Raw genomic sequence first — 15,379 nt, forward strand, 5'->3', positions numbered from 1 at the left:
TTAAATCAGTATAAGTGAACCTGATAGTCCCAGGGAAATTTGCAAGCCTGTGTGGCCAAGCCACTTGATTATTCAAGAATAGCTCGTGGAAGATACTCAATGGCCTGCTCAATCAACAATAGAGAGCTTCACCTGAACATAGCCTTCAGTTGAACATATCTTCAACTGCTGTTTTATTTAAATTGCCTAAGTGCTCTGCACTGAATTTGGGTAAGGAGGCTCATCCTTATCTAAGGAGGACTTTAGATAAAGGTAGTAAATAACGATAATCCTTCTAAGGAGCCAGGAACGTTCTTATACTTAATCATAGATTTGAAACAGGTGAGAGGCTGTTTTCATGCCATAGCCACTAGTTCAGAAGTTTAAAAAGGAATTAATTTCTTAAAGACTTTAGGGGGAAAAAACATTCGACTCACAGGTTCTTTTACTGTGCCAACCGAGGTTTACAGGACCTACTGGGAAGCAAACTCCTACGGGAATAAACTAAAACCCAAAACCCGTCTCCTCACATGCTGGACTTCGGGAAAGAAAACCTGAGCCTTCTGCTGGCTTTCCCTCCAAAGGTATAAAGGTAAACATCTCTGAACACAACACAGATTTCACCTGAGCCAACCCGGGGACTTCCCGGGCCGACGTCGTGTGTCGTCACCGGAAACGTCTGCTTGTGACGTTAAATGTCCCTCCCTCCTGCGCTGGGCGCCGGCAGCAAAGCGGAAGTGGACGCGCACCGGCTTCCGGCCCCGGTCGCCATTTCCAGCGGTTGCAGGTACTCACGAGTTGAGGTCTGCTGGAACAATGAGCTATGACTACCATCAGAACTGGGGCCGCGATGGTGGCCCCCGCAGCTCTGGCGGGGGTTACGGAGGAAGCTATGGAGGCAGCTATGGAGGAGGCCATGGGGGGAACCGAGGCTCTGGAGGTGGCGGCGGCGGAGGGGGTGGTCGAGGCGGCCGAGGCCGACATCCCGGGCACCTGAAAGGCCGCGAAATCGGCTTATGGTACGCGAAGAAACAAGGCCAGAAGAACAAGGAAGCAGAGAGGCAGGAGGTAAACAGACTCGGTAGTGGAGGGAGGATGGGGTGGGACAGGTTTCTTTTCCAGCCTTCCCCCCTACCCCCCCCCCCGCCTTTTAAAAAAAAAACTTTTTTTTTTTTTAACTGGTGTATATGCTTTGTGAACTGCAAGTGCTAAAACTTCCTGTAGTGGATACTATAGCTGTAACGTTGGCCATGTGCATCTTACCTGGAGCTGTTGAGGTTTATGCGGGCCAAGAGTATATACTTTGCTTGAAAGACAGAGAACTGGGAACCAAATGTTAAATTGAAGGTCCATCCGGAATTAACTATATTGGGTATCACGTAGTATCTCTAGCTACCCGTTCCGTTATGATAATGTTACTTTAAGTTCTTTGCCTGATGAACTCTAAAATAGCGGTTTTATACATTAAATACAGATTTGCCTGGGACAAACTATCAAGCACTATTTTGAATGTAGCTCCTTCGAGCTTTCATTTTAGTATTAAAATAGGCACAAACTCAGGTTTTTTATTATTACAGTGGGCTGCGGAGATTTCTGCTGATTAGCAACTCTTTGGTAAAGAAACCTAGGATCCTGGAAGTGGAAGAAGTTTCGAGAGTTGATTTGGTTTAGTCTTTTGTCTTCAGCTGGCAGTTGTTCCTTTGATTTGTATACTAAACACCTGTCTGTAGTAAAGGAACCATTAAAGTTCCCCGAGTGGCCTACAATTGTAATAATTATGTATATATAATTAAACCGAAGTTTTCTTAATATGAGGTCTACAGTAGCTTTTTACTGACTTAAAAAGCATCTTTCATATTAGATGCAGTGTGATTGAATCACCATTTAGGCTTCTGCGTTTCAGTCATCCCATTTCTTTGTTTTCCTTTTATCTATGTCATTTTTATTAAATTTCGGGGGAGCATTATCCATTTACCTTAACAACTTACCGTTATTCTTCAAACGACATGTTTATTTGACATGCAAAAATTAGCATATTCATTGAGCAAACTTTTTTTAAAGTTAAGGGAAGCATATCTAAGTCGTCTTGAAATTGGGAGAGTGATTGGTATTAGAGAATATACATAGTAACTTCCCAAGAACTCTTTATCAATTTTTTTTTAACCTCTTTTTCCACACAAGGTTTTATGTATGATGCTATGGAGATCTGAAAAGTATTCAAGGAGCTTACAGTCTAGTTAGAAAAATAAGAACTAAACAGATGAAACGTTAAGCAAATCAGGAAAATCCGTTATTTGTACATTGCATGATTATGAACTAAACTCTTTGATTTCCACCACCTCCCAAAACCTTTTCCATTTTAGTATAAGTCACTGCCAGTTTTTCATTTGTCAAGACCAAAGTGAGATTTGTTTTGATTCTTCTTTCATTTCAGCAAATCTGTTTTCCTTCTTAATATATCTCAAATCTAACCACCTATCTCCACAGTAGTTACCATAGATCAAGCCAGTAGTTTGTTGTCTGTCCCTGAATCTTAACTGCCTGGTCTTCTATTTCTACTCCTTTGCATAAAATCTGATTCTTGTAGAGCCTTCAGTTCAGTCGCTCAGTCGTGTCCAACTCTTTGCGACCCAATGAATTGCAACATGCCAGGCCTCCCTGTCCATCACCAACTCCTGGAGTTTACCCAAACCTATGTCCATCGAGTCGGTGATGCCATCCAGCCATCTCATCCTCTGTCCTCCCCTTCTCCTCCTGTCCTCAATCTTTCCCAGCATCAGGGTCTTTTCAAATGAGTCAGCTCTTCGCATCAGGTGGCCAAAGTATTGGAGTTTCAGCTTCAACATCAGACCTACCAATGAACACCCAGGACTGATCTCTAGGATGATTTCTATTTCTGCTGCTGCTGCTAAGTCGCTTCAGTCATGTCCGACTCTGTGCGACCCCATAGACGGCAGCCCATCCGGCTCCTCCGTCCCTGGGATTCTCCAGGCAAGAACACTGGAGTGGGTTGCCATTTCCTTCTCCAATGCATGAAAGTTTAAAGTGAGAGGGAAGTCGCTCAGTCGTGTCCGACTCTTAGCGACCCCATGGACTGCAGCCCACCAGGCTCCTCCGTCCATGGGAGTTTCCAGGCAAGAGTATTGGAGTAGGTTGCCAGTGCCTTCTCCGATTACTCCTCCCCATAATATCTGACTCTTGTAGAGCCTTAGATCATCTCATTCTCTAGCTGACAGTTTGAAAGCCAGGTCACTTCTGTCTCAGTCTCATACATTTCAGTCGCATCCTAATGTGTTTTCCAGGAATCTTGATAATTTAGATTCTACATATCATACCTTTCTGAGCTCATTTCTCAATTTGATGTAATTAAAGCTTTCATAAACACACTTTTAATTTTGCTTTTTTATTATAGTTCTCATACCATTCTCTAAAATTATCTCTCCATTTTCTCTACTAAATATTTCAATTTTTTGAAATATTTCAATAATTTGGCTCAGCCTCTTTTTTTGATCACTTTCAGCCCTAAATGGATTGCTTGCTTCCCAGTCAAGATTCCCATAACTTTTACCTTTTAAGTAACCTCTCTGCTTACAGTGACTGTTCTAATGATGCATTATTACAGTTTCAAAAGATATTTTTGAGGCTCTAATGTATTTGAAATAGTATCAGAGGCACTGTGTTAATAAGCTAGATACAGTCCACACCTTACAGACATTGTAGTGTATTAGGTGCTTTAGGGCAGTTAGAATACAATGTTTAAATAGTACGGTAAGGAAGCTATGGGCTTATCGCCTGACTCAAATTAGGAAGAGCTTAGTAGGTTCCCTAGAAAAAGAAACCCTTAAGTTGAAACTTGAGAAAGTATATTTGTGTTTGTGACTTGGGGTCTTGGAACGGGATTTTTAGGTAGAAGCAGCAGCATACACCACAGCCTAGAGGTCAGGAGGAATGTGTTCAAAGAACTGAACAAGTAAGGGCATGGCTGAGGGCACAAAACGGATTATATTTTAATTTGCAACCCAGTACTCATGTGTAACTGAACAAGACGTTTCATAAAATAATACTTAATTACCTTGTACACTGCCCTGGGGCTTTTATTTCTGTTTGTACCTTTCTGCCCTCTCCGCCTGCCCCCCTTTAATGCTGGTCAAGATACTTTCATTGTACAGATAGCAGTATGAAAGGTCCTGGACTAGAAGATAAGCAGAGTTCTGACATTCTTTCCCCAAGAACTCTAGCAAGTCATTAAAGCATTTTAAGCAAAAATGTGTTAGATTTGTGTTTAAATTCACTCTGGGTAGCAGCCGTATAGAGAATGGGTTGAAGAAGAGACAATCCTGGGACGGGGAGACCAATTAGGTAGTCCCTGCAGTAATTCAGGTGAGGAATGAGACCTTGAATTAGGACATTGGCAGTAGAGATGGCGGAAGTGGACAGCTTCAAGTATTTTAGAAGATAGACTCAAGATGATTTTATCTGGAGGAAGGGGAAAGCAGGTGTGAATGAATGACACTAATGACTACAAAGAGCACACTTATTGGAGGAAAACGATGGGATCAGCTTAAGCACACCAAGTGTGGTATTATAGGGCATATAAGTGGTGGTTTCAGGGAAGTGGAAGGCTGTGTGGATCTGATGCCTAGAGAAATCTAGACTGCAGGTGAACACTTGACAAGTTTGTGGGACTGTGCCTAGTAGTTGGGATATAGAAGTGAATGGGAATAGTGATGGGGACAGGCCTGAAATCTGTAGACCATTGCTTCTCAAATCTGAATCACCTGGCATCTTGTGAAAATGTAGAACTTGGGTGGGCTCAGATACAGCTTTTCTCACAGGCTCCCAGATGCTGTCGATACTGCTGGCCTGCTGAGCACTCAGGCTGTATAATGAAGAACAAGAAAAACTTAAGGTATGGGCTGAGGAAGAGAAGCTTGAAAGATCTAGGAAGGAGCCTTCAGAGAAGAGAAAAATAAAGATGTGGATGTTGTTTTGGAATCCAGGAGAATCCTTTAGGGAGAAAAAGAGTATATAAAAAAGTGAAAGTAATCAGTAGTGGCAAATGCTGCAATGATGTCAAGTAATGTAAGAGTTCAGAGTGTCTTGGATTTAGCAACAGTGTAATTGGTGATGAGAGCACTTTTCATGAGTTGGGGAATTAAAAACCAGATTACAGTGGAGTGCCTGGAGAAGGAAAGAGGCAGAAGTGGGGCACTTCCAGGCAGTTCTACAGTGGAAAGGAAGAAGAAAAGTTATGGGTGGGAGAATTCAAGGGAGGATATTTATTTTTGTTTTAAAAGTGAAGAGGTTTGACTGTGTTCAGTTCCTACCATAATGAACTGATGGTAAGGAGCCAGTGGAGAGGAAAGGTGTATTAGAGAAGACTAAATCATGTTACAGTAGTAGTAGATAGCCCATAGATCTTAATGAATTATCACAGTAAAGGTTTTCTACTCACATTACTGGACCATTGGAGTTCACTGAAGAGTTCTTATGAAAATAAAGTCCACAGAGCCTCTGCGCAATAGTTTGGATAATATTGTGAGTCTCCTTTGCCAAGAGTTTGCAATTATAAGCTGAAAGAATATTTGAGAATGTCCAGAGCAGGAAGGGGATAATCAAAAAATCAAATACCTTGATAAGTCATGAAACCTGAAATATGTGTATGAGATTCTTCAGGCAGAGGGTGAGGTAAAGTGAAAAGTAATGTAACTGGAAGGTTAGGAAGGAGACACCTACAGAAAAAGGCTAGATTCAGGTTTGGAATTTCAGCATTCCTGAATTCACTGCCACAGCCTCTGGGGCCTCATTGTACAGAAAACCTCATTAAAAATAATTTGCCAAAAAAGTTTTATCTGTTTTTCAGGGGCTACTTCATTTTTCAATCCTCTCACCTTTTTGTGAATATAAAATTAATATTACAGGCTGAGAACTTTTTAAGTGAGACTGTTTATAATGTAAGAGATTTAAATGCTTATTGCCACCAAAATATTTCTTACATTTTTTAACTTTTGTTTTTATCAGAACATTTGTGTTTATTAAATTTAATTGTATCTTTTAAATTTTAAGATAGGAAAAAAGTAATAACAGTATAATGTAAGAGTAGAAAGAGCACCAAAGTTTTAGTAAAGGACATAAATAATTCTTCACCAGTTATAGTAGAGATGATTTTATAGACACGTAGTAGAAAAGTGTTTGGAAGGCAAGTAGGGGGTGAGTTTAACTTTCTTTTATATGTTTGCTGAACATACATTGTGTTGCTTTTATTGTTTTAGTTGTCAGATGATTTTGCACGTTTTCTCATGTTGATAAGGGTGCTTTTTCCTTTGCACAAAATAGAGAGCTGTAGTACATATGGATGAACGTCGAGAAGAACAAATTGTGCAGCTGCTGCATTCTGTGCAAACTAAGAATGATAAAGATGAAGAAGCACAGATATCCTGGTTTGCTCCTGAAGATCATGGGTAAAACAAAAAGTATTCTTTTTAAAAAAATGAACAGAGTGACACTTGTTTTAGAGCATTTGCTTGCAAAAAGTGATAACAAATATTGTTAGACTCTTCTATAAGTGTAATTTATCCTCAGAGTATTTTTTTGAGCAGGGTTAGTGAAAGATTTAAAAATCTAGGTGGTATCATTCCCACAGAAGAGTTTAATGGTAGGAATAATCTACTTACATAGAAGGCTGATGAAGTTATTATTTATTATTCTAACTACCCACTATTGTATTTCTAAAATTCTCTAGTGGAGGAGATCTGTAAGAAGTTAAATTGCTGTTGTAGGAAATTCATAGAAACTATCATCAGGGTAAATTAGAAGTAGTTTTTCTTGGACTGGGTAATATAGCATCCCATTTGTAGCTCAGAAAGGGTAGCAGGAAGAAAATGAAGTTGTTAAATAAAACAAGGCTCAGAAAATTAGGTAAAGAAAAACACTAAGTCATTGCTATGAAGGAATGACTACTGGGTGGATTTTTATTGCTTTAACTACCACAAGGAATAACCTACTGGTAGTATCTATTTGTAGGGTAGAAAAAATTGAATTTATTATAAGAATCTAAGTATTTTCATATTGCTCTACTAAGATAAAAGAATAAGCCCTTGATTTTGGTGATTTTGAAATCATTAAACACCATATTGTTCTATTTTGTTTCAGGGCTTGAGTGGATCTTTATTTAACCTTTATTACTTTTTTATTTTTTCAAAATAGATACGGTACTGAAGCTCCTGCTGAGAACAAACCAAATTCAGTAAAGAATGTTGAGCATCAAGAAAAAAAAATGATAAATCAAGAAAAGAGGCCATTTAGAATCAGGGACAAATACATTGATCGTGATTCTGAATATCTCTTGCAAGAAAATGAACCAGATGCAATTCTAGACCAACAATTATTGGAAGATTTACAAAAGAAGAAAACTGACCTTCGGTATATTGAAATGCAGGTAATGGAAGGAAAAGATTTTTACTTGTCATCTCTTCTGACACTTGATAAAAATGTGTTTATGGTTAGAGGTAGCTGCCTGATATCTAAATGAGTTGAGATTTCTCAACAAGCCATCCTCTGAGAATCCCCCACCCCCACCCTACCACCCACCCCCTCATAGTATAGAGAAATAGTGAGAATGGAATTACACATAAGGAGCCTGTCTCACAGTTTATATGGGGAAGAGAAGAAATATTTAAGAAATGGGTAGTGCAAATGAAAAAAAAAATCATTCTTCAATATTTCTAGACTGTTAGTGAGATGTCATAAGAGACAGGGTGGTTAGAATTGTAAAACTGTTTGCTTGTGGAACATCTAATCCACTCTTTCCTTTTACAGATGTTAAAGTTAAATCCCTCAAAAGTCATGATGTGCTTACTACGTTCACTGACACTTTAAAGACAGAACTGTGGCAACTGAGTTCTCTTGAAATTTTTTCAGTATTTTCTTTTCCTGGGCAAGGTCCTTCCTGCTAAAACATGAAATTGAGTGCTTTGTGGATGTTCTAGAGATAGGTGTAATAAAATGTTCATTTTTAAGAGGGAATTCTGAGAGCCATGTCTTTTAATGTGCAGATATGTATTGCTGTTTTTGAGAAAGGCAGATCATTGTGTCTCCTGTAGGAAGGAAAGGATCTTTTGGCTCAGTGAAGGTTGAATATCCTTATTAAAACAGATCAGCTGAGGTTGTCTAGGGACCAAATGCTATAGCTCTTTGATGCCTTTTGAGTGAAAATATGTATTAGGGACAGAGAAGATTTCAAGATGAAGTTATTGAGAATGTTTTACCTGAGAGCTGAGCTGCTTGTGTATAACCTTAGGAACACAGAGTTAGCTGCCATCTCTGCTTTGTATGGAGGACAGAACTCAGATATTATTGAAGATGAGTAATTGATCTAGTGCAGAGAAAGTTAGGAGAAGAAATGGTTGGTCTTCCTTTTGGTCAGGCATGTTAAATGCTTCCTGTGTATCACACCATTTAAACCTCTCAGCAGCCTGTGCAGATTACACTTGTCTGTTTCACAGGAGAAAAAAGAATCTTGGGTTCAGTGACCTACCTGTGCTTGCACAGCTAGTACCAGAACCAGGTTTAAAATTTAAGTGTTTTTAAGAGCTCAACTTTTTTCATCCTTGGTAATATGCCATATTTTTTTTCCTTTAACTTATAATTTTTTTGATAAACGTTTTTCTACTTGCTTGATGCTTGTCATTGTGCTGTTTTCCAAGATAAGTCTTGACACCTCAAATAAGCTATGTGGTAATAAAAAATACTTTTGGACTCTTAATATGTTTATCTATGATATATTTTATTTACCAGGATTATAATTTGATTATATTTCTCTTGTAAAAAATTAAAAAAATTTTTTTTTATAATTTCAGCGTTTCCGGGAAAAGCTGCCGTCATATGGAATGCAAAAGGTAAAATTTATATACACTGTTTAATATGATTTGCAAAATGCTTAAATCCATTTCTTTTAAGCTCTGAATCAAGAAGAAATATAAACTAATGAACTTTTCCCTAAAGGATAGTCTTGGAAGTTCGTTTTATTCTTTTGAATTGTTGAAAGACCAAAAAAAAAAAAAAATTCCTGAAGCAATTTTACTGACAATTTTTCTTTATTTATGTCCATGATAGAGTTTGAAAATAGAATTTTCACTTGTAAGTTTGTTTCCTCATACAGTCACCCTGTATAGAATAATATAGTCTCCCATCCTTCCCTGACCTCTCAGTCTTCCTTTGTTTTGACTTTACTTTTCTTAAGGACAGTCTGTTTTGGTCACTATGTACGTCTTTACTCAGAACAGTGCGTTACATTCTATAGACCCCTAGTAAATACCTTTTGAATGAATAAATCATGGTCTGCTTCTAAGTACTTCTAGCTGTTACTTTGTTGGAATTTGTTCTGATATATACGAGGTATTAGATAAATTTTTAAATGGTGAGTTTTCAAGTTAGAGTGTTTCATAAGTTAAAAATAACTCCTAACACCCTTTTGAAGTAGTGGTGGGATGGTTTTGTTAGTACTACTAATTTGAAAATATTCATGTTTATCTATAAGAAGATCTTTCCTGAGTAGGCAGTTTTGCAGATAGTACCTGAATTTTAGCCATTTGATCTAGTTATCTAAAACTTGGCTCTGTTTTAATTATTTAAAAGGCAATAGTCTTAAATTATACTCTTCGTTGTTCTCAAACAGTATACAAAAGTTGTCCTATAGACAAAGCCGTATTTATGATTTATAACATAAATCCTCGATGTTCTGAGTAGGCTTTTTCAGGAGATTTGCCTTATATTCAACAGACCCACATGTCAACATTCTTTTTAATTAATGTTAATTCTTACATGAATTTATAAGCTGTCTCCTTTTCCTTGTGTGCTTTTCTTTAACAGAGCCATGGCTCTGTTCTTCTTAAAATTTGGTGCCTCATCTCTTGAAAACTGGTAGATCCAGATACCCAAACTGCCAGTATTGCATATAACAGAATTTTCAAATATTAATATGCTTATTAAAAAGTTAACCTTCAGTCGGTAAGATTCAGGTAACTTTTCAGACTTAGTCATCATGTGATGGATGTTCTTCACTTTTTCTGCTTTTGAAATAGGAATTGGTAAATATGATTGATAACCATCAGGTAACAGTGATAAGTGGTGAAACCGGTTGTGGAAAAACCACTCAAGTTACTCAGTTCATTTTGGATAACTACATTGAAAGAGGAAAAGGATCTGCTTGCAGGATAGTTTGTACTCAGCCAAGAAGAATTAGTGCCATTTCAGTAAGTAAGCTCTCACTTGTTAAAATTCCCAACTTTTTTTTTTCCCATTCTTCTATGTAGTCTTGCTAGAAATTACTGATTTTGATTGTTGAGGTGATTCTTAATTAGGTTTAGGATATGTTGCTATGAAAGCAAAATTTGGTTAGCAAGTATTTGGTAGTAAAGACCAAGAAATTGAATGACCTCTCTCATTGATAACAGATGTTTAGGAGTTCAAGATAAATTGCAAATCCAGGCAATTTTCTGTAAAACTAAATGAAAAGCTGATAATGTTTATAGAATTGAGTATGAGCTTCAAATAATCTCCATCATTAGATACTTTACATTTTACTCCTTGATTCATTTAATACTGTTTTCAGCTCTTTTTTTTTTTAGTGTACAGGTACTGAATGATAGCAGTATTTCTGATTTTTTTAGTGCAGTTCAGTATTAGAGACAGAGAAGGAGATGGCACCCCTCTCCAGTACTCTTGTCTGGAAAATCCCATGGACAGAGGAGCCTGGTAGGCTGCGGTCCATGGGGTCTCAAAGAGTCGGACACGACTGAGCGACTTCCTTATCACTTTTCACTTTCATGCATTGGAGAAGAAAATGGCAACCCACTCCAGTGTTCTTGCCTGGAGAATCCCAGGGATGGGGGAGCCTGGTGGGCTGCCGTCTATGGGGTCATACAGAGTCGAACACGACTGAAGTGACTTAGCAGCAGCAGCAGCAGTATTAGGGAATTAGTCATAGAAAAATAAGGTATTTGGAGTTTATTTTGAAACAGATATTAACTACATGTTTATATAGATAACATTGTGTTTAGTTAGATGACCTAGTTAAATATATGAGTTATATGTCCTGTAAAGATGTTTGGGGTTTCTTACAACATCAGGTGTACAGTACATTTACTTCAGTGTTATGTAATTCTTTGTGTAAATTTAAATTATGAAGCTTTCCGGTTGTATTTGATTTTATGATAGTGTTATTTATTACTTATTAAGTCATTTTATACAGAATCTGTGGTCAGGAACTGCATTACCCATTACAGCAACATTTTGTAGGAACTATAGTATACGTTTAAGTTACAGTTCCTAAGAGATAACTATTTTTAAAAAGTAAAGCTGCCATGTGTATGGGAGGATAATATTCCTAGAAATGGCATAAGTTCACAGAATGGTGAAAAATAAGCCACTTTCATTGTAACACTGTTATATAGCTAGACTTTGGTTAAAAATCTAATTTTATCGTTTTCACTGAAATATGACTGTCAGTTCAGTTCATTCGCTCAGTCATGTCCAACTCTGTGACCGCATGGACAGCAGCACGCTACTATAAATTGATAGTAAGGAGAAATGTTAATTAGGTTATTTCGTTGCTTATTTTCCCCCCAAGATCTGTTGATATTTAAATGGGCAGTTTAATCAACAGTAAAAAGTGAAGTAATGGTCTTAAGTTAATGTATACAGGATATGATGATCGGGAAATTTTACTTCTGAAGTATTTCTTAAAAGCTAATTGTCATTTTCTATTTCTAACCTCATAAATCACTGCTTTGTCACTGAATGACTGTTGGTTACTTTCAGTTGCACAAATCAGTATTAGTTTATAGGATTTCATCTGTTTAGAGCTTATCTTTAGCAGCCGTAATTCTAAGAACTTAACCAAGAGTTAAGAATTAAGCCTGCTAATCTACAAAAAAGAATCAGATAAGAAAATATATCAAGTATATAGTTACTCTCAAATTATATTCAACCTGTACGAGTTTAGATTAAAATTTCCAACTGTTTTTAAGACAAAGACAGAGCGGACTTATAGAAAGTTGCTTTGGAAATAGTTAGGAGGGAGAATTTCAGAGGAAATGAAAAGTAAGCATAAGCAGGTAGCCTTCAGCTCTTGAAAGGGAACAGTTTTAGATACCTCAGATTTTAATATGTTTCTCTTATTTAATGAGTAGTGTTTCAACAACTCCAGATTTTCACAGACATTTAGGATATTTACTCTAAGGAAATGTTTTCTTTGTAACTCTATTTTATTTAATTAAAGGTTGCAGAGAGAGTGGCTGCAGAAAGGGCGGAATCTTGTGGCAATGGTAATAGTACTGGATACCAAATTCGGCTCCAGAGGTAAAGAGTGTTCACTTGTTTTGTTTTTGGCCGTGCCAGGCAGCTTCTGAGATCTTAGTTCACTGACCAGGGATTGAACCCAGGCCCTCAGCAGTGAAAGGGCTGAGTCCTAATCAGTGGACCACCAGAGAATTTCCAAGGATGTTCACTTCTTGTTTACAGATAGATTTTAGTGAAACTTTGAAGGTATCAGAGATTAAAAAAAAAAAAGATTTTCCCCCAAATTTTATGCTCGTTATTGTTTTTAGAATTAACATTTGTAGTAACTGCGACATAGGCTTGCAACCCACAAAATCATTTTTTTTTGATCCAAATTCAGATTTGAATTGCCATTTTAAGATGTCTTTCGATCCCTGGGTTGGGAAGATCTCCTGGAAAAAGGAATGACTACCCACTCCAGTGTTCTTGCCTGGAAAATTCCATGGACAGAGGAGCCTGGCAGGCTACAGTCCATGGGGATCTCAAAGAGTCGGACACGACTGAGGAACTAACACTTTCACTTCACTTTTTTTCACGTTAAGATGTCTTTTACACTAGGAAATGTTCAGAAGGATAGCATTTTTCCTGGATATGTTAGTAGACCATCACTCGCCTAAAGGAGTGGCCTCCTGTACGTTTTGGTACCACCACACAGCCTCTGACTACCTTAAGTTAGTTTGTATCTTAACCCCCACCCCCTCCACTGTATTTTTGTAGCCCTCTGCAGCTCAAGATACTGTTTATCTTTTTAAATGAACTGATTTTCCAGTCACTAAACTGAAGTTGAGTTTCGTAAATATTTGGTCTTTTTCTGAATGCTAGGTCTTGTAAAGAAATCGTTAACATTGTATTTATAATAAAAATAACGTATAATGAACTTGAAGCTAGTATTTCTCATTACTGTGCTGTAGTAGTTCTGATAACTGAAAAATTAAGGATGAAGTTTTTCATTAAAACTGAAAGCATTTTTTAAATTGAAGATTTTCTCTTAAACGTTTTGTGGTATTTAATAGTTCATCAGTAAAGAAAACCAAGAATTAATTCATGTCTTTTATTCACAGTCGGTTGCCAAGGAAACAAGGTTCTATCTTATACTGTACAACAGGAATCATCCTTCAGTGGCTTCAGTCAGACCCGTGAGTATGTTTCAACGCAGGACCTCTAGTTAAACATCATCAAAAGATGTCACTATTACATTGGATTTTATTATTATGTAAAAGTAAAATGGTTCTGTTTTTGATTTTGTGCCGAATAGCAAACTTTATGCTTCTATTGTAGCCATCTGTCCAGTGTTAGTCATATCGTGCTTGATGAAATCCATGAGAGAAATCTACAGTCAGATGTTTTAATGACTGTTGTTAAAGATCTTCTCAGTTATCGACCTGACCTGAAAGTAGTATTGATGAGTGCAACATTGAATGCTGAGAAATTCTCTGAATATTTTGGTGAGTAGAATTTGATTGTTACTTTACAGAGTTATCACAAAACTGAATTTAGAAGCAGTTTTTAAAAAAATGTTTTTAGATGTTTAGTGATGCAAGTAGTCAATGTTTAGCAATGCATTATATTTGAATATTTATCTACTCTCTGCTGCTGCTAGTAAGTCATTTCAGTCGTGTCCGACTCTGTGTGACCCCATAGATGGCAGCCCACCAGACTCCTCCGTCCCTGGGATTCTCCAGGCAAGAACACTGGAGTGGGTTGCCATTCCCTTCTCCTATCTACCCTCGAGTAGTTTTTAAAATACTTATTTATTTTGAACTATGTTGTGTCTGTTGCTGCATGGGCTTTTCTCTAGTTGTAGGGAGTAGGGGCTACTCTCTAGTTGTGGTGCGCAGGCTTCTCATTAAAGTGGCTTCACGTTGCAGAGCACAGGCTCTAGGTCCTCAGGCTTAAATAGTTACAATATATGAGCTCAGTAGTTGTGGCACATGAACTGCTCCAGAAGCATGTGCTGCTGCTGCTAAGTCGCTTCGGTTGTGTCCTGCTCTGTGCGACCCCATAGACAGCAGCCCACCAGGCTCCTCCGTCCATGGGATTTTCCAGGCAAGAGTACTGAGTGGGTTGCCATTGCCTTCTCCGCCAGAAGCATGTGGGGTCCTCCCTTACCAGGATTGAACCCATGTCTTCTGCATTGGCAGGCAGATTCTTTAACACTGAGCTACCAGGGAAGCCCTCTCTAGTAGTTTTTTAAATGGTGGCATCATCTCTGGTCTTGTATTAAAGAGATATGGCCTTTTGGTGCTACCACCAGATAATTAAGGTGACATTAATGAAGTCAAACCACAGATTTAAAAAACTTATTAACTTTTGTTGATAGTCTTCTGTAGCTTTTATGTAGTTCAGTTCAGTTCAGTCACTTAGTCGTGTCTGACTCTTTGCGACCCCATGAATCGTAGCACTCCAGGCCTCCTAGTCCATCACCAGCTCCCGGAGTTCACTCAAACTCATGTCCATCGATTCTGTGATGGCATCCAGCCATCTCATCCTCTGTCGTCCCCTTCTCCTCCTGCCCCCAATCCCTCCCAGCATCAGAGTCTTTTCCAGTGAGTCAACTCTTCGCATGAGGTGGCCAAAGTACTGGAGTTGCAGCTTTAGCATCATTCCTTCCAAAGAACACCCAGGGCTGATCTCCTTTAGAATGGACTGGTTGGATCTCCTTGCAGCCCAAGGGACTCTCAAGAGTCTTCTCCAACACCACAGTTCAAACACATCAATTCTTCGGCGCTCAGCCTTCTTCACAGTCCAACTCTCACATCCATACATGACTACTGGAAAAACCATAGCCTTGACCAGATGAACCTTTGTTAGCAAAGTAATGTCTCTGCTTTTGAATATGCTATCTAGGTTGGTCATAACTTTTCTTCCAAGGAGTAAGCGTCTTTTAATTTCATGGCTCCAGTCACCATCTGCAGTGATTTTGGAGCCCCCAAAAATAAAGTCTGACACTGTTTCCACTGTTTCCCCATCTGTTTCCCATGAAGTGATGTATCTCAGGCTAAAGTGGCAATTTGCTAATAACAGTGATAACTAGTGATAACTGTGATATCAGTGATAACTG

General features: G+C 38.2%; 1 protein-coding gene across 1 annotated transcript in view; it reads left to right on the forward strand.

Annotated features, from left to right (window-relative positions):
* DHX36 (DEAH-box helicase 36) overlaps positions 723–15,379 on the forward strand; it is a 47,922-nt gene continuing 33,265 nt past the window's right edge. Inside the window, exons 1-8 of the mRNA XM_013965621.2 lie at positions 723–1,047; positions 6,316–6,440; positions 7,186–7,417; positions 8,838–8,876; positions 10,062–10,232; positions 12,260–12,339; positions 13,380–13,454; positions 13,597–13,763. Coding sequence (XP_013821075.1) covers positions 796–1,047; positions 6,316–6,440; positions 7,186–7,417; positions 8,838–8,876; positions 10,062–10,232; positions 12,260–12,339; positions 13,380–13,454; positions 13,597–13,763 — 1,141 coding nt within the window. The 5' untranslated portion in view covers positions 723–795. The remainder of the gene's footprint in view (positions 1,048–6,315; positions 6,441–7,185; positions 7,418–8,837; positions 8,877–10,061; positions 10,233–12,259; positions 12,340–13,379; positions 13,455–13,596; positions 13,764–15,379) is intronic.

This window comes from Capra hircus, chromosome 1 (genome assembly GCF_001704415.2).
Source record: "Capra hircus breed San Clemente chromosome 1, ASM170441v1, whole genome shotgun sequence".
NCBI classification, from domain to species: domain Eukaryota; kingdom Metazoa; phylum Chordata; class Mammalia; order Artiodactyla; family Bovidae; genus Capra; species Capra hircus.